Below are 24,229 nucleotides of genomic sequence, written 5' to 3'. Positions count from 1 at the left end.
TCACTTTCATGTTGATCCACAAATTTGAGTGTATGGAAAGAGTGCAAAGATAATGCTGGAGGCGATTGTGTTGGGAAAGACCGTTCTTACCATCTCAAAATGCGATATTAGTTACTTCCCCACTCTCCCTTCCTCCCCCCTCATACCTGAAAGTATATGTGAATGCGTGTGTACGTGCTTGGAGTAAGTGTATGTGAGTGGGTCTATTATAAAACCACGGACTTAGATCCGTGATAAAACGTAGTTTATCATATGCTATTTTGCCATCTTGAATTGTAGTTAAAAACTAATAGTAATATTGTAGGAAAGGGCTTCTGTTAGTTGTTAAACTTGTGCCGAATGTTAATTAAAAAAGGCTATCAAACATGTTTAAATCAAAATCACATAATCTCAACCCCCATTTTTAAGCCATCGAATATTTGATTTCGGGTCTTACCCTATTAATTAAACATTGTAATTTCAACTGAAAAAATATTGGTTTTCGTGGTTTACAACTTAAGAAAAAAAATCCCTGCCTCCGCTCTCTTGTTTCTTGGATTCAGACTAATCAATAGTGATTTTTTCATTTGATTAAATAACAAAAGGTCACAGAAAACCCATTTCTTTTTTCTAAGATCATTCCAAAGCACACTAAAATTCAAACCCAAAGCTTCTACATTTCTGTATCTCACTACACTTCGATACATACTTTTCAAAGTACATTATTAGTTTAAACATATTTCATTGTTTTTTTTAATTTTTTCAGCAATAGGATCGTGCACAAGTTTAAAAAAAAGTTTTTTTTTAAGTACATTATTGTAAGGAAATAGGGTACAAAAATCTAATGAAAAAAATAAAAATGACTCGCTACATTCTGCAGTCCCTCTTTTAAAAATCATACAGAATGCTTAAAAGCAAATGAAACATTTTTTTTTTATCAGATTATAAAGTTAAATCACACTGTTATAATGCCCGAGATTGCTCCAGACCGCTTCGAAGTTTCATTTTAACGGAAAGGGGTTGGTATGTTTCTCCGGGACTCCCCGTCCTTTGCGTCTTCGACGATCAGTATACATAGGCTTAAAAAAAAATTGGCGACTCCTTTCAAATCCCTGTATCCACCCCTGCAACCCATCTGTTAGGTAGCACTGGTAGTTTATTGGTATGCAGGAAAGTTACACGGTCGGTATACCAGCATACAGGGAGAAGTTAGAACAGTAGGTATATAGAAGTAAGTAAAACAGTACTGGACAATAACTGGAACTGGACTGGATCGCTCGCCGGTGTAAAATTCGGAAGTCCCAGGTTCCAATATCATTCTGGGCGTGTATTTTTCCTCATCTGTTATACTGATGCCTGATACCAACTCTGGTTTCAAGTACTGTGTGGATGTTCGGCAAGGGGATACAGGCTGGGGTTGTAAATAGTAATGTCTTTGGGGGCGAAGAAAAAGAAGGAGGAATGTACCGGAACTGGACTGGGTCGATCGCTCAATTCTGAATGACAGACGTTTCGCCCGAGACCATTTCGCCCCAACCCGTTTTTCAGTTCATTTCTTCGGCCCAAGTATGACAACCATAACGCCCCAAAATCCGTTTCGCCCCAAAATTCTTAATCGCCACAACCGATACGAACCTATATTGAACGAGTTATGATCGTATGAAAGTGTCGGTAATTATCTTCACTCGATTGGCATTAATTTTTGTTTCAATTTTCATTTAATGGCTTATAAAACATTTGTTTTGGATAAGTTATCAGTTTGCGTATTGGTGAAAGAGATCGTCAGTCAATTTGTGAAAAATGAAAGATATGCTGAATTATGTGCCATTACATAATAAGCATTTTGGCCCGGGCTTCATCAGCTGTTCTTACCCCAAGTTGGTTTGAAATATTACATATATACGTCTCCGGTAGAATGTACCTATTCCAATTTTAAAACAAATTTTGAACTTGAAAATTACTTTGTGAAACTAAAGCCAAAAGAAAGACAAATTATTTTTAAGTTTAGAACTTCAAATATGCACTTACCTATAGAAACTGGAAGATGGATTGGAATACCCAAAGAAAACAGAACTTGTAATCTTTGTTTTAATGAAATTGGTGATGAATATCATTATCTATTTAAGTGCGAACATGTATCTGTTAAACAAATAAGACAACTATTTATTCCAAATTACTACTATACTAACCCTAGCCTTATTAAAATGCGTGGACTATTTACTATATGCAATGTAAAAGTTTTAAAAAATGTTAGCAAATTTCTAGAAAAACTTGAAAAGCTATTGAATGTATGTAATTAGTTTGTAGCCTTTATGCCTTTGTTATCCGCCATGTATATATGAATATGATACATATTGACCTCTTGTAACATACTTTGTATGTCTGAGAGAAATAAAAAATCTGAAATCTGTAACTTCGCAGAACACGATTGATTTTTTATAGTTATTTGTTTTTATTTGTTAATGAAAAATAAAAATAATACTTATGTGGAAAAAGAATTAGATCTCATAGTATAAAAATATAGTACACACTCTCTTTTGCAACACCACGGACTTAGATAATCTAATTCCGTGGCAATACACATAATAAAATGGATTTTGTTAGTTTTTCGATCGACGGTACGCGTGTATACAATCTAATCATCTTTAACACTTATTATATTATCTGAAATATACAAATGCATGCCTTACATACATGTACATACTATTATAGTATAGATATGGCAAGTCTTCGATCTACGACACAAGAATTATGTCCTAATTAAACATCAAACGAATTGCAACAGATATTATTTGTTTATTTTCTATCTTTACGCATATTACATATAATAAAACGTAGATGTTTCACTTTAAAAAATGTCAAATAAGTTACTTTAGTGAAAGATATTTTTTGGGCGTTGTAGTTTTTACGGGCGAAATAGTTAGTGTTAAGGATTTTTGGGGCGAATTGGTTGGGGCGTCATGGGGTTTCGGTTTTGGGGCGAATCGTCTGACACCACATCTGAAAGAGAATCCTTACCGGAAGTTCGATGATATTTTGGGCTAACGCGGGCACCGGCACATCCGAAACAAGTTCGCCTAAAGAGATAATTTCCCGCCATATTTCACTACCACGTTGTTTTGTTGACATTTTAGGATCAATCTTATACAAAATGCCAGTTGTTGATGATTGGGTAAATGATCCACTTGGAATCATTCAAAATATATATGGTAAGTTATCAATAGCTACAAAATGTTCTTGTTGTACGACTTGCGATAACCACCGAGAACAAATATATTTTGCCAATGCATGCAATGGTAGCCACTAACCACAGGGGCACAGGGGGTCGGGGCACAAGTCAATTTATCAATTTATATCCGAGGTCTCCTTGTTTAGGAGACCAGATTTAAATTGATCAATTGAACCATTAACCTATGTTATTGAACTGTTGCAAACGTATAACCACGGTATTATTACCCAAGTCAATGGTATAATTATCAGCTGATTAGCGGTGTTAATAGTCCGAAATAACAGACTTGAGACTAGGCGTATATCCTTTTAACTTTTTTTGATTGACTCATTAAGAAGTTTTTAAAAGATATAGGCGTAGTCAGTTTCGACAGAGAAGTATATATTATATACTACAGCTTTATATGTCTCTGTTTTCGGGTTATTTCGGACTTCGTTGCTATATTATAGGAACATATTGTACATGTTTACTAGGATGATGTAGGACTGTGTCCTGATGTTTTTGTTTGCGTGATGTGATGTCTTTTATTCCCACAAGCAGCATGTTAATGTTCATTGTTGAGATCTGAATTTGAATGTTTTCAGATAAAGATGGAAAGGTGGAAGGTAAAGCGGTAAGAGACTATTTCGGTGCCAGAACTAAAGGCAATGCAATGTCATGGGTAAGTAAATTAAGTGTTTTTTAGGAACTCACAAACTAAATAAACTAAATCTGATATGACATAATACCTACGTTAAATATTATCGATAACTGTTTTATTTGTTTCAAGTAAAACACCACTGCACCCATTTAGTCACAGATTAGTGTTTCTTTTTGTCAAAACTGTCCTCAGCTGTCACCTGGGGTTTATCAGGGTACTTTTCAGGTCTGTTTTAAGGGCCCGTTACCAATTGAAAAAAGAACATTTTTTTCCCAATTTTCCCCTTAGATTCCCAGTCTGGAAATTAAAAAAAAAGCAGCATTTATTTAAATTAATTCCTCACTATTGACAGAGTTCTTGACATGCAGCACGTCATGTACACTGTAGGAAGGACTGAATGGTAATATAGTTTTCATAAAAAATCGACTTAAATAGATATTCATTAAAACAGTCTAATATCACATATTCAGAGCTGTTTTCATGATCATCTAACTTTCTCCAAATGGTGTTAATTTTGACATTTTTTCCCAAGTTCCTCTCATGTTTACCAAAACCTCATGATAAACCCCTTGTTTTCCTGGTTTCAAAAGTATTTTCCCTACAGCCTGAACTGAATTATATATATACATAACATCCAAAACAGGCTACTTGCCCTAATCATAAACAAGTGCTGTATTTTCCCGAAATGAAGAAAATAATTGAGGAATATAATCTTAATTTCAATATATTCCAAATTCAAGTAGTAAAAACACTGCTAAATGGTCACTGATCACATTTACCATGTAATGGCTATATATAAGTGACCTTGTTGTATGATCATGGGCTGTTAATTTAAACAAACAAATTATCTCCATATGCATGAAGTCCATATTAGAAATAGAAATTTAAGAATTACAGGGACATCATTCCTATACTTTTATTTATAACTGCCCGTTTCTCAGCATTAGACCAATCTTTTAAAAGGGCCAAATGCCAACACTTGAGATTGTACTAGACCAGTTGTTACCTGTTGTTTAAGTTTTCTTCTTTGATTGAATGAATCTAAACTGTATATTCATTGTACATGCATCAGTCAATACCAACATGGATCGACATGGACTACCAATGACTCTTATTTATACAGATTCCAAGCTTGAATGACACCCCTCTTCATACACTGCGACCTAACTCGCTCGTACGCTACAGATGTATGGTACAGGACATGTATGACCCAGAATTCTATTTAGGGTCGTATGAGGTTGTTGACACAAAGACGGAAAAGACGACCATGAAGTCTGGGAAATACAAAGATATAGCAGAATGTGCAGTGAGTCTGAAAATCTTTATGAAAACCGGAATTGATGTTAGTTCCGCTATTAAAACGAACCCATTCTATATAATGCTTTTGTGCCGACCCTACAGTTTTTATTGGCTTTTTCAAGAAAGAAATTATATGGTAACTCAAGTAAGATTTCATTCTGTAGTACTTAACCTTTGTAAAAAGGGAAATAAAAAGAATTCTGACTTACCTAACCTTATTCTTTTTCTGCAGTCATGCTTCTGAAAACATGTCTTTTATTTCAGACCTTTTTAGACTTGAATTTCATATTTTATTTCCATGAGCTAGAAGCCTCAAAGAGAAAAAATCGGAAGAAGAACTTTTCCGTATGGCTACTTTAAAAATTATTCAATTTATTCAAATCAAGATCTTTTTAAAGAGCTTATATTACTGGTCCCTTTTACAAATACAAGTATATGTTTTAAAGTTTGAAAGCCAGAATGTGATCAAACTTTCTATCTTTTATAGAGTTTTCAACAGATCAATATGGAATCTGCAAATAACAAGACAATGGATAGACAGACCCTGTATGGTGTTCCGATACCTGGAGAGTCGGCCTGGGTCAAAGCAATATCCTTTTATAACAGCTACTTACATGATTCTATCTGATAAAATCTTTGACAGTAAGATATTACTTTAAATCTGATATTTTCATTTTATGACTTCAATTGAACCCCTAAACATAATTATAACTGTATGATTATATAATCAGTGATTTTTCTAGCCCTTTTTCACAGGGGCCTGTGGCATGTGACTTGTAAAAATATCGCATACAAAAATCAATATGCATTGATTTGGGAAAAATACAGCAAATATAGGGAAACCAAGTTCACCCTTCAAAAGTTACTGAAAATATGTATACCAATTCTTTGTATAGACAAGGAATGTTATCAAGTTATCTGGGGTTTTAGGGTTTCAGCTAGAAAAAGATAACCTTAATGAGGTAATATGTATCTGCTGGGTATATTTACTACTCCTGCATAAAATTAAATAACTTACCATATTAGTTCTAATAATAGACTGTGCGATAATTAAAACAGATGATAAAACCAAAACAGGGGAAGGTCGATTATTGGAATTGATAAAAACACATCAGAAAGTTGAGGGATAGGTGTTTATTTGTGACAAAAATGAAGCTTTACATGTACTGTATAAGGAGTGATGGACGATGAAAGTCCAGCTTCGAACAGTATCTAAATGTCCAGCTCCCGAAAAGCTATACTGAGAAATTTCCTCGAGGCCACGAAGACTTTTCTGATATCTAGGTTTTGCTAGAAATGAAATAGGGGGTCATCCCAATATCTTACTTTCCAAGCGTCTTTAGCCAGACTAGGGGATAGGGAGAGCATCAATCAAACGTTACTTGGAAAGTATCGGAAATTAGATAAAAACACATAACCACTTAGAGCTACATAAATGTGTAATGAGTTCAAGTTTTTATGCATTAAGTGAAATGTCTGGTGGAAACTTTCTTAACAAAGTTCAAGGTCATACTGACCGTGCAGGGGTCAAGGTCCATCCATCTACTTCCTACACACCGGTTCGTTGTAAGCGAGGTCTGGAGGAGGAAGGGTCAGAAGTCATTGGTCAAAGTGAGGCCATGGAAACAGCTGATCCTCTCAAGGACGTTACCATGGAAACTACCCAAGTGTCGGAGAATTCCGAAAATAAGAGAACTTGTGTCAACAACAGAGCAGGTAACGACTTAAACATTGGAATGGAAATGTTATCTTTGTTATCTGACTTTGTCCATCCAGGATAATGTATTCAAATTTCATTCGTCCATGTGAAAAAACCTAAATCAATTAGGTTGTTCATGTCATCCCCTGCATTGAAAAAGATTTAACAAAGTCTTTTGTAACATATCACATGTTGCATCATTTTGTAAAAGTTATTGAAAATATTTTACTTTTTATTTCTTTAGCTGAAACCAGCCCAGTGTTACCGGACCTGAACTTCCCTTTACCAAAGGAGAAGGGAATATCCTGTCTGATAAAGGTATTTAACAGTCTTCTTCCTGTTTCATAATATAAATTGATCATACCAAGTGGAACATGAACTTAAAGTAACTGTATATTTTCTCATTTCAGCTGCATGTTTGTGATCTTGTCTTATAAGAGTTCAGGCTAATAAAGTGTAACCTGTTTCTTCTGAAACCTGTATAGCACCAAAAACCTGTATTAACAAAACAATGTTTGTAAGTAATTTAAATCCATGTTATTTATTTTGAACAAAAATCAGTGGACCACATATGTGGTGTTTAATTTGTAATGGTTTCCCTGGTTGGGTAATGAAACTGGAACTGTATTTGTGTTATAGTGTCAATGCTTCATCCATTCTGTCTCCAGATATATGATGACATTGATAGTTACTGTGTCAATGATCTGGTGGAGTTTGTTGGCGTGTTGTCTGTAGATCCGTCACTGGCACAATTTGAAGCAGAGGACCAAGGGTAAGATATTTGTGACCGACTGTAAAACATACATGTACAGGCCTCATTATTTACACAGATTCATTTCAAATTCTTTGAAAAAAAGTATGAAGCATCTTGAAATATATATGAAAGGAATAGTGTTGAATACCATGATTAACATTGAAAAGATGAATTTTAATTCTTATATTTACATCAAACAACAAAACGATTGAATTTCATCTTTCCATGTGATTTCTTTCATCCATGATACATTTTTTCCAAATGGTGAAACAGCCTATTTTTAGCTGAAACAAAGTTGTTTTCTATGGTTTCCAGTTCCAACAAGTGACAATTGTCGATCAGAAAGCATTCAAGAATTTCTGTGATATTGGTCCCCTATCACTGTAACATAGATTATGATGAACGCCCCAAATAGTTTGTGATTGGGAAACATTCATGTGTAATAGTTCTTGCTGTTATTGATTTATAACAACAATTTTGGTTGATAGGTTTATCTAAGGGCTGTACTTTGTAAGTGGAATTATTGTGTATTGAATGTTACCAAGTATTTTTATGTACATGTATAATGTTATGTAGTATTCCTGCTGATAAATCATCCATCTGCAAAAACACAAGAATATTAACAATCATTGTGCTGTAGAGTGCTGCTCCCAATATTTATAACATTAGAAAATAATTTTTTAAAGTCCAAAGCAAATTAAAATGAATACCATACAGGATTGAAGTTTAAAACAAATCACTTTACTTTACAGCCCAGAGGGTGGAGTATGTACAGATGGGTTTGAGGTATCTATGGAGGAGAAGAATGCACATGCCCCGCCCCCTTCCCTGGTGCCACGCCTACATGTTGTCCTGGGCACAAAGCTGCCTCACATTAACCCTCTACTAACCCCAACAACAGCGCAGGAGGATGGCTTCAAGGAAGGTGTGTAGACAACAGCTTTACTCCGACATATTATCAGAACCTTTTGTTACTAATATCTAGGTGTTTTGAGTCAGAGGCTTCCTTGCTTTTACTGATTTTCTCAAGTCAGAGTTCTGGTTCATACAAATATATCAACAGTTATATATAATCTCAGGAAAAGTATATAAGAAAATGAAATGGCTAAAAGCAGATGTCTACTCTGGTATCCTTGGAAATGAGGAATTTTAGTTATTTTGTGAACAGACTTTTCATTCAATCATTAGTTCATCTATTGTATCAGCCAGTTAAATTTTTTCATCAATCATCAGATTTGAGCTGATTCCATTCTATTATTCATATTTCAAACTAAATACCTTTGAATGAAATTTAACTGTTGATTTTTTTTCAGTTTTGTCAAGGTTACAAGGGGAGATAACTGATTTGCGCCAACAGATCATGGCTACTCTGGAACATATACTGTTCGGTGATAAACTAGCTGCTGAGTATTTCATGTGTCATCTCCTATCATCTGTGTAAGTCTTCATCTCCCATCGTCTGGTGTTGGTTAACAGTGCAACTAAAACGACACTGCTAGTATCACAAAACAAACATTCATGTTAGAAGTAAGAAGATGTACATGTTGGCATGGTATGTTGTTGATCCTTTATTCGTAGATAGTGTTCATTATCCATTAATCCCCCCTTCAACATCGTTCATAAGCCAATCTGTTATGTATACCACTAAAGATATAAATTTGACTATATTTATGGACTTTGTATATTTTTACACCCCAGCATGGGTATTCAACTACAAATTAAATGTCAGATGTATGTTAGTAGTTTTAATCGTTTGAAGTGGGTTAATGTGTTTAATTATCAGATATGCTAGAGCTGATGTGATTCCCCTGGGTAAGTTCTGTTTGAACTTGACCAACTGTCCTACAACACCAGAGTACTCAGCATTGCTGCACAGATTTGTCTCTTCCATTGTCACTAAGGTACGGCAGATTAGGCCTTATATGGTACATAACCAGACATATTGCTCAGGAGTTTGGAGGGACTATTTGATACATGTTAGAATTTAAGATTAAAAAAATAAAATCGCGATTTGTTTCTTGCATCGATCAAAGAAATATTCTGACTATTTTTACCTTTTAACTTGCTAAAAATGCTACCTTTAGACTTGAACTGTCTGATGACTTTTTTTTTTTGAAAAGTAGTTCACAGGACATTCTGCCGGGAACAATTGAGCCAAACTTCATATTCAGAGTAGCAATGACACTATTGGTCAATGATTTTCAATTGTTAGTCTGAGTATGTCCAGTTTATGAGCTTGTGCATTCAAGTCCAACAATAATTCAGAGAAAACGGTGCAAATTGTACTGAAGATCAGAATGTTGATTGAAAGGATTCACCTTGATCTTTCAGAGCCACGTTCTTCCTATCACCATAGAGAACATGAACAAGATACGTCTGTGTCCCCAAAAGGATTACACGGCCAACCGTCTATTGAGTGGCGCGCTGCAGCTGGGGGCGGATACCTCACTTGTACTGGATGAAACAGTGCTTCAGGCTGGACAACTGGATGCTAATGGTATACTTCTAGTGACATTTGGTGCTTGTGTGGTTCAGAGATCTGAAGAAAAGTAAATAACCTGGTAAAACAAGAAAATATTTAAGTATTTGACCTTTCGGACACACTCTGGAACAATGCTTCCTCCATTTGGAACATTAATGTATGTTTTTTATCGATTTCAAACTCTTTGGTAGAGCTTGGACTTGATACAAAATGCTTGATACATAACATATCAGAATATTTTTTTTTTAACATGAATCAGTTCCATTCTAAACGTAAGTTTTTGTTGCAGTATCATTCTTTTTCTCTATCATTATATAATTTATTATTAAAGCATTTTGATTACAAGAATAGTAACTAATTGACATAACAAAGAATTAGTAGATTCAATACCTGGTACGGCATATGATATAATACACACCGTATCAATACACCGTAGAATAGTCCTTAATGAAATTTTACGTTGGTAATATCTAAATAACTGTTGGATATTTTTGCAGGTGTGAAGAACATGACAGCTCTTGGTAACTTGATTAACTGGCAGAAAGTGGAGTATGACTTCAGTTACCACCGACAGGAGTTCATGTCTGATGTGGCTGTTCTTGTGCTCTCTGAGGCAAAATCCCTACTACCTGTAAGCAAGCTCTCTCACAGTTAATCCCTGACTACCTGTAGTTAAAGCTGTCTTCAAGTCAAATCTGTACTACAATAATGTGGAAATGATCATCTCCACTTTTGAGCACCTGCTGCACTGAGAAGGGTGCTGATTATTGTCTGGGAGTCTTAAGAGCAAATGATATTACTGCTGTAACCTATAACTGATTTCTGCCAATAGAATTAAGTGTCTTTAGTTATGTCATGTTAAGTGGTAGTATTGCAGGATACTTGTTTACTTACTTTGGAATTTTCCAAATTATTTTATTTACCAGGAAAATACCTTATCACCTTGCATTATTTATTATGGTAAATGCAATGCAGGCACTTGAATGTGTTCAACCTTTTTTGTGCTATTGAACAATAAAACTCCAATTTATTGAACTGCAGCGTCTGACTGAGAATATCCTCCTCCTCAGATCGACAAATCATTACATCAACCTCAAAAAGGTTAATGTTTGTAAAATGGTTCATATCACTAGCCATAAATCACTGACTAAGGACGTTGTATATTTCAGAGTGACTGTTTAGTACCTCTGGCTGCCAGTATACCAGCTGGTGTAAGTCTACAGGACTACTTCTCCAGGGTTGATACTTTAGTGAATGCCGAGTTCCTCAACAAGTTCCGATTATATCTGACCACAGCCAAGATGTTGGACTACAGTATAACAGGGGACATACAAACGGTATGTAATTATCATTACACATTAAAATCCGACCTCCGGTATGTAATTATCATTACACATTAAAATCCGACCTTCACTTAAGCTACGGTATTCTTCAGTTAGCTATGTGAAGTAATGTGTCCTCAATAACTCTGTTAACCCTTTCATCACTGTAGACCATAATGGAATCTGCCAAATCAATACATGGATGAGTCTACTAAAGTTACATAGGGGTGAATGGGTTAATCCTTGCTCGTTTCTGGTTTATTTCTACATATCTTATGATTAGTGAAATTTGTATTGACCAAAAACTCTATCTTTCAGGGTGCTATATAGTGTCATCTTGCTGCCAAATTGGGTGATATGCTGTTATTGAATGATTTAGTGTAGTTTGTAAACAGTAGGGTTAACTGTTTCTTTATGCAGCATAAAAAACATGATGCTCCTGAATTTTGTCTTGTTGCATTTAATACATTACATTACAAGAAGTAAAATAGATATTTGATGCAAACAAAAGGCCAAGAAAAGAAATCTTCCAGAGAGACATAAAACAGAAATTATTATTTCAACTACTATAATTTATAACACTGATTTTACAGGCTATTCAGGATGATTTTGTTAACATCAGGAAAGACGACCCAAAGAATATGACCATAGACGATTTCCATAAACTCTTGAATTTAATCCGGTGAGTCTAGCTACATTGTTTGAATACTAAACATCTATCAACCTATCAACCAGCTCTATTTTCCTGTTTAAAGGTAATTTAACAGGGTTTTAAATTGCAATGTAGGTCAAACTGATGGAGTTGGGTTTCTTTTTCTTTTGGCAGAAGAAAGGTTGGTGGTCTATGGTGAAATTATTGCTTTTCTGCTTCCAATTTCATATCTTATTATATGTACATGTGTTAAATATGCAGCACAAACAATATTACGATAAAATCAACTTACATTCAGATAGCTCTTTCTCTTTTTCTCTCTTTCTAACACTTTGTGAATCTCGAGTGTCAGATCTGATTTTTCCAAATAAAACAATTTTTGTATCAAGTCCAGAGATCATGAGATTCTTATTTTCACTGCTGTTTCAGGTTGCTATCAATCAGCCACCTACAGACATGCCCCTCACAAAATCTATGGACAAAGGCTAAATCTATGGAGGCTGAACGCAAACAGCGGATACCACAAACCACTGGCAACACAAATTAGCTTAGGATTTAATGGACAAACATGGTCCTCTGATGCCGATTGTTTGACACAGGAAACATCATCTGCGTTTTTTCAAAGACTGTCTATTTGTGCAATTTCACTAGAATTCTGTATACGTTCAAACTCTTTTGTTCAAAAGTATTTAATCCATCTGAATAATAATTTACACTTAAACCTGTTAATTAAGAAATGACAAAAAATTGTTGCATTTCAGTGCAAATCTATTATTTAAAAGTAAAAGATGATACATGTGATCACTCAAAAATTAATTTCCTGAAGATCTGAATAATCTTTAAAGCCTTTTGTGATTAAAATAAGAAATGTTGAACACAAGAGTTGTCAAGGACTTAACTGATGATGTGATGTGTATATCTTGTATATATACACACATGTATGTAGCTATGTAATTTGTTTGTTATGAAATGTGAAATAAATAAAATGTTGATATGAAGGATACTGATGTTTGTGTTGTATGTTATGAACATCTTTCATGATGCAAGTTTGAGAATGTGATAATGAGAAAAAAATATTAATTTGCATTTGAATTTCAGAAAATTTTGACCAAGTGAACTTTTGACCTTTATATTTGACCTTCCTATATTCTGTTTATCTGAATTTGCTGTATTTCACACCTGGTATAGGTTACCTGAGCTTTGCTCAAGTGACCTATTCTGATTGCTTTCCGTCCGTCGTCATGCGTGAACTTTTTACATTTTCGACTTATTCTCAAGAACCAGTGGATGGAATTTTTTCAAACTTGGTCAGAATCATCCTTGGTAGACGAGGCTACACAATTGTAACATTGGGATACCTACCCCAACCCCTGGGGCAAGAGCGAGGCCCCAAAGGGAAAATTAACCAATATTTCAAAAATCTTCTTCTCCAGACTCGGAGGTATTACAGTAAATTTCTCTGCATGTATAGAAAGATCATAAGGGGCTTTATTTAAATTGTAAATTTCAGTACCCCCGGGCCATCCGTTCTCCCTTGGGGAGGGAGTTAAGTTTACTAGAGTTTATGTAGGGGAATAACACTTTTTGGTATATTTTGTTCATTTTCAGTAGGAAATTATTCTTACTTAGTGAGAATCATCCTTGGAGGAAGATGGTATCAAATTGTAAAATTGGGATTCCTGCCCCGATCCACAGGGGCCAGGGGGGAGGAGGGCCCCAAAGGGAAAGTAAACCAATGTTTCTAAAATCTTCTTCTCCAGAATCAGAGGTACTACAGTCAATTTCTCTGCATGTATGAAAAGATCATCAGGGGCTTTGTTTAAATTATAAATTTCAGTACCCCAGGGCCATCCGTTCTCTTTTGGGGAGTTGGTACAGTTTACTATAGTTTATATAGGGAAATAACACTTTTGGGTATATTTTGTTCATTTTCAGTAGGAAGTTATTCTTGGTGAGAATCATCCTTGGAGGAAGATGGTATTAAATTGTAAAATTGGGATTCCTACCCCAACCCCCAGGGGCCATGGCGGGGCACCAAAGGGAAAATTTACCAATATTTTAAAAATCTTCTTCAGACTTGGATGTAGTACAATCAAATTCTGTGCATGGATGAAAATTCTGTCGGGGGAGCTTTATATACTTTGCGACTTTTACTTTTTACTGTTCATGGATAGAAAGATCCTTACCTAAATTACCATTACCTAAATTGTAAATTTCATTATCCCCCAGGTCATCTGCTCTCCCTTGGGGAGAGGGTATAATTCTCAATAGCAAAATAATTCATTTGAATAGTTTTTAGCTGAGCTTATGCCAAACTGCGGTGTCTGTCAACCTTTTCTTTTGAACGACTTCTGAAGAAGAACTGGAGGACCTAGGATCATGATATTTGGCCAGTAGGTACCTGGGATAGAGTGCTATAAAGTTTCCTCATTAAAATGATCTTGACCTAATGTCATGGTCACAGGGGTCAAATATGTTAAAAACTTCAAACAACAATATTCTTCAAACCATTTGGACTAGTCATGATACTCGAGTATGTTATGTAGACCAATAGTACAAATCTTTTTCTTTATTACAGTAGTGAGGTCAAAGGTCAACTTTAAGTGCTAGTCAGGGGTCAAATGTCAACATATGTTAAAAGCTTAAACAATCTTCTTCTCAAGTTCCATAAGGCCCAGGGTCATGATATTTGGCCAGTAGGTACCTGGGATGGAGTGCTTTAAGCAACGATATCCTAAGAAGGTCTAGAGTCATGATACTTGGGTATGTTATGTAGACCAGCTGTGAATCGTTTTCTTTATTACAGTAATGAGGTCAAATGTCAACTTTTAAATGCTAGCCAGAGTCAAAGGTCAATGTGGGAGATTTAAGAGATGTTAAAATGTCTTTAGTTCTAGTATCCAAATTTGGTCTGAAGTTACCTATATGTCAGTTTCATGTAACAAAAGAAGCAGGTGATACCCTCTTGGCCTCTTGTTAAAGTTCTTATACTTTGTATTGTATTTCACTCTGTTTACGTGTTGTGTTCCACATTTTGTACATCTCAACAATGAAATTGAGCTACTAGTACCTATAATATAACTCAGGTGACCGCTAAGGCCCTTGAGCCTCTTGTTAGCTCACCTGGCAGGAAGTACCTGTCAACTTGTGTACACGTATCATTACCTGGCATAAGTTTTTTCTTTGAATAACTTCCTTGAAAAGCCAAAAGATATAGAATAATATACGGCCAGCACATTTAGTATGCTGGGATAAATGGATTTCAACTTTGTTTAAATGATTGAATAGACACATTTTCAATGTCACTAGCATCCTCCATACCTCAGTGTTTACGCTCACTTACGCTCTCATCACCCCTGGAATATCATAGCAAAATTGAAGGCACGCGGCTAGCTATTTGATTGGTCCCGGGTAAAGAAACCTGACCAATCGCTGGGCATATACCTGTCCTTTGAAAGCCAAGTCTGTTGTACCGTTGCGTGACCGCGAGATTCTTTAGATGTACATTAGAGGATCAAACTAGTTTTCTCGTCTCCTACACAAGGTGGTGCACGCAGAGCCTTAAGTTTTGCCACGACATATTCCAGGGGTGTAGAGAGCGTAATTGAGCGTAACCCTGAAGTATCGAGGATGGTTCACTTGTTAAATGTGTTAGACACATCAATAACTTCATCTGAATAATCAAGAGGCTTAGGGTCATGCTATTTGGCCTGTAGCATGGTGGGACGAAAGATTATCAAATAAATCTAACCTTGATATTCTTTGAATGTCGCTGATGTGAGATGTGTTTGCATTGCATAACAAGTGGTACACATCTATTTTGCCTCGTTTACAAACTCGTAATGCAATTTTATCAAATGGCATAAAAAAACAAAATCAAGGGGATTACTTGTGACAAGGATCAGCAACATTAAAGCCTATCTATATGTTATACTCCACAGAGACCAAAATGGCTTTAATGCAGAGTTTGCTTTTCAATGTCAATGAGCTCTATTGACCGAATTATGTAAAGAAGGTTGTCTGCTTAAGAGGCTTTAATTATGGTCGTCATCATGACCCGATATATCTGTCGGCTATGATTTAAGGAGGTCATTATTGTATCGTAGAATTATTTTGGGACTAACTCCCCCTCCTGGATTTGACAGATTTGATAATGGGTTCAATATGTACTACTAGAAACGCTTATCATTCCGGTGCACATGGGTTTAATTTTCAAGATATTTTGAGAGGAGGGTTCATGAAACTTATTTTTTGATATTTCATCGATTCTTGTCTTCTCGTTACTTTGGTGTCTCCTCGGTTGTCTTTGTTGTGTTTCCTTTCCTTTGGTTTCTGGTGGTGTCCTTCCGTTTGTTTTGTTATCTCCTCAGTTCTTGGCGACTTTCTTTTCCGGTTCCTGTTACTGTTTTGTATTAAGTGAAATGTAATTCGTTTGCGAAGTCAAGGCGATCATACACGTATAAAAAACTAATTAAAATGATAGCACTATGCCATTAGTTTGCCTATCTATGTGAAAAAAACCCTAAAAAGGGAAAGTAGATGAGCCAAGAACAGAGGTGAAAATGAAAAGTTACGAACTTAGAGGAAGATCAAGATAGAATGGATGGAAATACATGTAATGTCCCAAGAATCGAAGATGAAACTACCCATGGGTAGACCACCGGGATACAGGCTATAAGCGAATCCGATGAATTACAAAAAAAATCAGACATCGTTAATAACAAGGCAGATAATGAAAAAGGAGGAAGGAAGATACTAGATATATATGGGAAAGTTTTTAGCAAATAGCAAACAGATTTCTGAAGCAGGGACAGATGTGATGGGTGAGCTTTCCTTCAGGCAGATACGGTGTGCAATTTTGGAAATAAAGGCCCGGAAAGCTACCGGCTACAGTACATTGTATAACAGCAGAGTACTAAAGCACATTTCGACCTGTTCCATATAAAATCTACGATGGAAATGAATCCCGAGTAAAGGTAATTGGGTTGATTGTATTCACGATTGTAAAATCTGCAATGTAGCGATTTCACTAATTTTGTTTGTTTGAATGGTGGTTCTAGAAGACGGATGCATAGGGAGACACAAGCCGAAAACTGGAGTAGAGAAGTAAGAAAAGACGATCTATATTGCAATGGGTCAATTTTGGTCCTCAGATATCCCCTAAGCAAAAGACACGGACGAAACCCCCCGACTCTGCAGGGTCACACATTTACCGCCTTTTACAATAACTCCATCCCCCCACCGCCCGAATCTGCTCCATCCCCCACCGCCCGAACCTGCAGGGTGAATCAGGACAAACGGGCACTCGAGTAATAACAATTAAGCAACCATTATAATTTCTATCTACATTGTGTTTATTATCATAGACTGAGTCCCAAGAAAAGTGTCATCTATTTCTCACGCTTCGTCTGTCGCTGATGATGGCATCGTTATCTGTTCTTCCTCTCTTTGTCCAAACGGGTTGCAGTCTCATACAGTCCGATATACTTCCTCTGTTTGCCCCAAACAGTCGCAATATCGTGTCTTCTTCATCCTTCGTCTGTTTGCAACTAAGGGCGTGTATTACTATTTGCTCACTGTTTACGCTGTATCGTCCATGTCTTCCCTCAGTGATCGCAGTATTATTTAAGGAATGATTTTTATTTTTTCAACATTTATGAGGTCATAACAACAATGGGTTTATGGACATATTGAATGAATCGCGTTAGCGATTCATGTAAAATATGTCCAAAAACCCATTGTTGTTATGACCTCATAAATGTTGAAAAAATAAATATCATTCCTTATATTTACATTGACGAATCCTTTCAGTGGATCGATATAACAACGAATAAAACAAATAAACAGGGTTTGTTCCTGCTTATACACGGGTGCAACGCAGTGGCGAGAACAGTGTTTTTTCGCGGGGAAATGTGACACTATCGTGAGAGATCTTAGCAACCGTCAACAACAATAACACAACAAAATGTAGTTCCATATTCAATGTTTATTTGTAGCACAGGACACGTGAATACGTGGATATTTCACAAAGCACAGTTCAATAATATTTTAAGATGTAAGAATTAAGCATCTAGTTCGGTCGTTCCGAGTGAGTAGTTTTTGTAGTGTATTACTACGCAGTGTGATCAGGTTACTATCAGTTCCCACGTGCTGAGATTCTATGAACACCTGTGTTATGCATTTATGAATGTAATTTTTGTCAATGGGTCTAAGCATACAGAATGTAAATATGAAGTAGTAGTTAACGTTATCTCTGTCTGGCCATCCTCGATATCCAGGAGTTACGCTCACTTTCGCTCTCTACACCCCTGGAATATGTCATACCAAAATCGAAAGCTCAGTGTGCACCGCCTTCTGGACGAGACGAGAAGACTAGTTCGATCCTTTGATGTAGATCAAAAGAATCTTGCGGTCACGTAACGGTAAAAATGTACAGGCTTTGAAGTCGGGCGTCTCTCCATTGTAAACTTCAATGGACAGGTATCAGCCAAGCGATTGGTTAGTCTTACCTGAGACCGATCAAACTGCTATCTTCGTGCCTTCAATTTTGCTATGACATAACCCAGGGGTGTAAAGAGCGGAAGTGAGCGTAATCCCTGGATATCGAGGATGCTGTCTGCCCCAATTGTCACAATGTCATATAATCTGCATTCAGTGCTATTAGCGTCATGCCATACTTGCATTCCTCTGCTACAATTGTTGCATTATCATGTTTCTTGTTGTCACCTGTTTGGCGACAGTGGTTGTGTTATCATAATGTCACATACTCCTCATACATCACCAGCCTTTCTCAATAGTGCTCCCATAGTGACGACGTATACGTACCGATGTTCCTCTGCTGTACGAAGCTGACGTGTTCCTTTGCAACAGTTGCTCAAATTCCTTATTGCTCGCTTAAATTTCTTCGCATGTACATGTGCTCAACAAATTTATATCGAGGAAACATTTGTTCTGTTATTGTCGAGATTCTGAGTGGAGTTTGTGTTGTCCTATATGTTAAATCAGGATAAGCAGGTAACAGAGAAACACATTGCTGACATGGGTTTTACATGCTGTTATTGTCAGACAAATGTTTTTGTTATTACACAAAATTTCACTTTGGCATTATTATAACTCGAGCATAAAACGTGTGTCACTTGATGTTTTGTAAGTTAAAACTCCAGACAACACCATGTATAGTCCTGCCAAGTGACCATTGCATAGTTAATGCAAGTAGTTAGGCTAGCTAGCAATGGTTATGTAATTGCCCATTATCGCTCTTATACGTAAAACAACAGTGAAACCAAACGTCAACAGAGAGAAAAATATTTTGCAACATGCACATATTTCGGTTGGATTGGTCATTGTATCGCAGTTAATACATCTTGGTATAACATTAATGATGGAAATAGACCCAAATACTTTAGTGCAAGAGTTTATTAACGGTGTTTAAGTCCCTTGATTTGAGATTGTTTAATGCACACAAGTCCTTCTGATACAACGTTAGTCTCAATATATAAATAAACATGGATTTGCTATGTTTAAAGGTAAGTATAGAGAATAAGAACAGCATGCTATTCTGAAGTGATCTTAAGAGGTGTTGATTCGCTTCAAAATTACTCACGATGTGCTGTAAATTATAACCAATTGCGAATGGTTTACTTGTGTCGTATACATTTTGTAGGACAGCTCTGCGTTCCAATTAAAGGGTTCGCAGATTTTCCCTTGCCTCTTTGCCTATTGTCGTTGTGATGATTGCTCAACTATATGCGGCTATATATTATAGTCCTAAAGTAAACCTGACAATTTATTTCTAGCATTACCTTTAGAATTGTCTTTCACTGCTGAATATCTTAAATGAATGGTATTCTGAACCTTCTTATTATGACACATACAATACCTAATGAAACCCGTACAACTTCTACACGTATATGTTGGCTTGTATTTTGTGTAGGTCAATAACTTTTACCACAGTTAAAGTACGCGTGCTTTTCTTTGTCCTCCCTTCCAATACAGCTCTCAACACGAGCTATAAAAATGAGCTAAAAGATTACTGTAATATTGTTGAAAATGTAACGGATAGTATTGTAGTTTTTAAAATATCCCGTGTATTATCACTTGATGACAAAGATACGTATTTATTTATCAATTATTTTCCTCCAGCGAATAGTACTTACTATGAAAACCATGATGTAGATCTTTTTGTAAAACTAGAAGAAAGTATTTCCACACAGTGTAACCCTTACACATGTAATATATTAGCTATCGGAGATTTTAATAGTCGAACCGGAGAAGTTGATGATTTTATTACATCTGATCGAATTGGTAATATATCTTGTAACATCCTATCTAATATCGTGAGCTATTTACCTGATAATAACATGAAAAAACGTACAAGCATGGATAAGACTGTTAACCAATTTGGGAGACAATTAATCTCTCTGTGTAAAACAACCGGTTTACGTATTATAAATGGAAGACACACCGATGATGCTATAGGAAATGTTACTTTTTATAATGCAAGAGGTTCGAGTGTCATAGATTATGTATTAACACACGAGTCATGTTTTGAAATTGTTAAAAGTATTGAAGTTGGAGTTTTTAACATATATTCTGACCATTGTCCGGTCATTTTTTCCATTTGTGTAAATAAAGGTATGTCAGATAACGTGGCTGATGAGTGTTCCGTGAGTCAGCATGAGAGATTACAGCGTGTGAATGTGAAATGGAAGGATGCGAATACAGAGGAAGTTACGAGAGTACTAGAGAGAAATATTGATAGTTTAATAGATATCTGTAATGTATCTGATCTCAGCAAAGCTAGTATTGATATGAGTGTAGATACGTTCGCATGTGAACTTAATAATCTTATTTTACCTTTTTGTACTAGTAGTAATAATGTTATACGTAATAATGTGAGAAACTCAGACAGAGTTGATGATAAACCATGGTTTAACGTACATTGTAAACGATTATATAGAGAGTATAAAAACGCCCTTTACACGTTTAATAATTGTAAAAACGATGAAAATCGTATTAGTCTTACTAATAAGAAAAAAATGTATAAAAAGTTGGAATATAAACTTAAAAAAGAATACAAATGCCATCAAGGTAACATGTTAAACTATATGAGAAAACATAATCCTAGGGCATTCTATAAACACTTTAAAAATCGAAAAAAGAATGTAAAAAGTGAACTGAATGCAACCGATTTTTTCGATCATTTCCAAAAGTTAGCTATATCCAGCCCAACCAATAACGATGACGTTAACGATTTTTTGCTTGAACATGACACTAACGGTCCAAATGTTACATTTGAAGAGTTAGACGTTAATATAACAGAGTCTGAGATATTGTGTGCAATAAAGAAATTAAATACAAATAAGGCATGTGGTCCTGATGGCATTTTAAACGAATACATGATTAAATTTAAGACTGTTTTATTGCCATGCTTAGTTATTCTATTCAACAATATACTCACATCCGGGCACTTTCCGGAAACATGGTCTAAAGGTAATATTGTGCCTGTCTTTAAGAAGGGAGATGCAAATAATACTAATAATTACAGAGGTATTACTCTAGTTAGCTGTTTGGGAAAACTTTTTACGTCAATCATTAATAATAGACTGATGTCATTTGATAAGAAATACAGTAAGATAACTGACGCTCAATTTGGATTTAGAAAAAATCTTTCAACTATAGACGCTATATTTGCATTACAGGCCATAATTAATCGGAGTCTTAAACATAAGAAACGATTGTATTGTTGTTTTATTGATTATACAAAAGCATTTGATTTTATTAATCGACAAAATATGTGGTTCAAATTAATAAGGGAAGGAATTGATGGAAAGTTATTAGTGTTAATAAGGTCTTTGTATAATAACGTAAAATGTTGTGTTAAGTATAATGGTTCATTATCTGACTTCTTCAATTGTGTAAACGGATTGTTTCAAGGGGAAATTTTGTCTCCATTATTGTTTTCATTATATGTAAATGACTGTGAGATGCAATTTTTAATTGACAACTGTCCATCGATAGAAATTCAAACTTTAAATCTGTTCCTGCTGATGTACGCAGATGACATGGTAATTTTTTCGGAAACACCAGAAGGCTTGCAAGACATGTTAAATTCTTTAGAAGCATTTACAAAAAAGTGGGATCTAACGGTCAATACAGATAAAACAAAAGTGCTGGTTTTTAGAAATGGTGGTATTTTAAGAAACAATGGAAATTGGACATATAACGGATGTCCTTTGGAAATCGTAAATGAATTTAATTATCTAGGTATGTTGTTAAATTACAACGGCACTTTCAGAAAAACACAGCAAAAAATAGCAGATCAAGGAAGGAAAGCTTTATTTTCAGTTATGAATGTATGTCGTAATAATTATTTTAATATTGAAACCCAACTATCAGTATTTGATACATATGTAAACAGTATTTTGTGTTACGGTTCAGAAATATGGGGTTTTCATAAAGCCCCGGATGTTGAAAAAATACATATTATGTTTTGTAAAAAATTACTCGGTGTGCGTAAAAATACTTGTAATGCTATGGTTTATTTAGAGCTTGGTAGATATCCATTATCACTGCTGAGGAAATTCAGAATTTTTAAGTATTGGATAAAGATTATAAATACCGATAATTGCATTTTAAAATCATGTTATGAAGACATGTTAGTGCGTAACGACAAATGGGTAATTAATATCAAGAATGAATTATATAGAATAGGTCTAGGTTACATATGGCAAACAGATAACATTGATAATAGCTGTTTGATTATAATTAAAGAAAGACTTTTAGATATTTATAGACAAGATTGTATAGAACAAATTAGAACATCATCAAAAGGATTTTTTTATACATGTCTTAACAAAGAAGTTGGTATACAGGGTTATTTAAGAAAATCGTTTATGAAAGGTTACTTAAAAGAAATAACAAAAATTCGGCTTTCAGCCCATAATTTAAATGTAGAGAAAGGTCGTTATCAAAATATTCCGCGACTTTTAAGAATCTGTACCGCTTGTGATATAGATGATGTCGAAGATGAATTTCATTTTATTCTTAAATGCCCCTGTTATTCTGATTTACGTGAGAAATTTTTAAAAAAGTACTATTGTAAAAAACCGAGCATGTTTAAATTAATTCAGTTATTTAACGGACAAAACACAAATGAATTAGCAAAATTGGCCAAATACATTAAAGCTGCAAATTCAAGAAGAGCTTTATTAACATAAGTAGTTATGCTCTCCGAGTGTTTTGTCTCGTCTGTGTATTTATTAGTATTTTCGATATTTGTCAATGTTATGAGAAAGTATATATATATATATATAATGTATATGTGTTACACTGATGAGTCGCAAGACTCAAAGTTAATAAAGAACTTGAACACAGCAGCATAAAGTCGCCATTGTAAACGCTACGTCAGTATTGCTTGTGTGCCGCGGTACTTGCTCATCTACCTACGCACACACCCATCGACCCAGTTTTATGTGCTTTTCGCGTCAAGTCATGCATGCATACTGAGGAAGAAATGTGGTACATTTTGTAATTACACCTTTAAACCTCACTATAGAAAACATATTTTGATCTTCAAAGATATTTGGAAAGCAGATTGACAAAATGAAAGAAACCAAGTGGAACTATCATAAAAACATGTTAATTATTTATCAGTTCGTAATATAATGGATGAAATCGAACGGGTAATGGTATGGGAAAGTAACGCCTGGCTGAGAGATGTTTACACAAAACAGTAGAAGGTTAACGTACTGAACACACGTACCTATATATAGCACAACGATCATATATATTTGTATCCGCGTGTTTCCGTGTTTATTGCCCTCACTTCGGATAATCTCTATTCCTTTAGATGCAGTGATATTTTCAGTATCTACATATTAAAAGTGTTTTGCATATATAACGACTTTTCCTGTTTGAAAAAAGAACTTATACTAGGTATTAACGAATCAACAGAGTTTCACTCTTAATATTTTGAACGTTTCCGAATCCTTCTCGTTATTAACATGATTTTTTTCTAGCATCACCTTTATACTTTTCTTTCACTATCTGCTGATACATTTGGAAAGTTTAAATCATAAATTTGTGGCCTGAACACTTCAGAAAGTATACATTTTTATGTATATCTCTTGATATATATTAAAGCAATTGTCCAAAGCTTCAACATTTTATTT

General features: G+C 35.2%; 1 protein-coding gene across 1 annotated transcript; it reads left to right on the top strand.

The window, feature by feature from the left end:
* Positions 1 to 3,047: 3,047 nt before the first annotated feature.
* Positions 3,048 to 12,744, top strand: LOC110463959 (mini-chromosome maintenance complex-binding protein-like). Its single transcript, XM_021518929.1, has 15 exons — positions 3,048 to 3,188; positions 3,793 to 3,869; positions 4,972 to 5,154; positions 5,635 to 5,736; positions 6,653 to 6,863; positions 7,091 to 7,164; positions 7,515 to 7,618; positions 8,353 to 8,525; positions 8,914 to 9,037; positions 9,384 to 9,501; positions 9,932 to 10,097; positions 10,580 to 10,713; positions 11,252 to 11,419; positions 11,998 to 12,086; positions 12,486 to 12,744. The coding sequence occupies exons 1-15, from the start codon at positions 3,131 to 3,133 to the stop codon at positions 12,601 to 12,603; spliced, it is 1,899 nt and encodes a 632-aa protein (XP_021374604.1). The 5' UTR covers positions 3,048 to 3,130; the 3' UTR covers positions 12,604 to 12,744.
* The last annotated feature ends 11,485 nt before the right edge of the window (positions 12,745 to 24,229 follow it).

Source organism: Mizuhopecten yessoensis, unplaced genomic scaffold (assembly GCF_002113885.1).
Source record: "Mizuhopecten yessoensis strain PY_sf001 unplaced genomic scaffold, ASM211388v2 scaffold10947, whole genome shotgun sequence".
In the NCBI taxonomy this organism is placed as follows: domain Eukaryota; kingdom Metazoa; phylum Mollusca; class Bivalvia; order Pectinida; family Pectinidae; genus Mizuhopecten; species Mizuhopecten yessoensis.
Note: the sequence above shows the minus strand (reverse complement) of the source record. Positions and strands in the feature narration are given on the sequence as shown.

Excerpts from the sequence above, each read along its gene's own strand:
- LOC110463959 (XM_021518929.1), top strand. The coding sequence starts at position 3,131 with ATGCCAGTTGTTGATGATTGGGTAAATGATCCACTTGGAATCATTCAA. Across the intron at positions 3,870-4,971 it reads AAGGCAATGCAATGTCATGG|ATTCCAAGCTTGAATGACAC; the intron begins GTAAGTAAATTA and ends TTATTTATACAG. Across the intron at positions 5,155-5,634 it reads AAGATATAGCAGAATGTGCA|AGTTTTCAACAGATCAATAT; the intron begins GTGAGTCTGAAA and ends TATCTTTTATAG.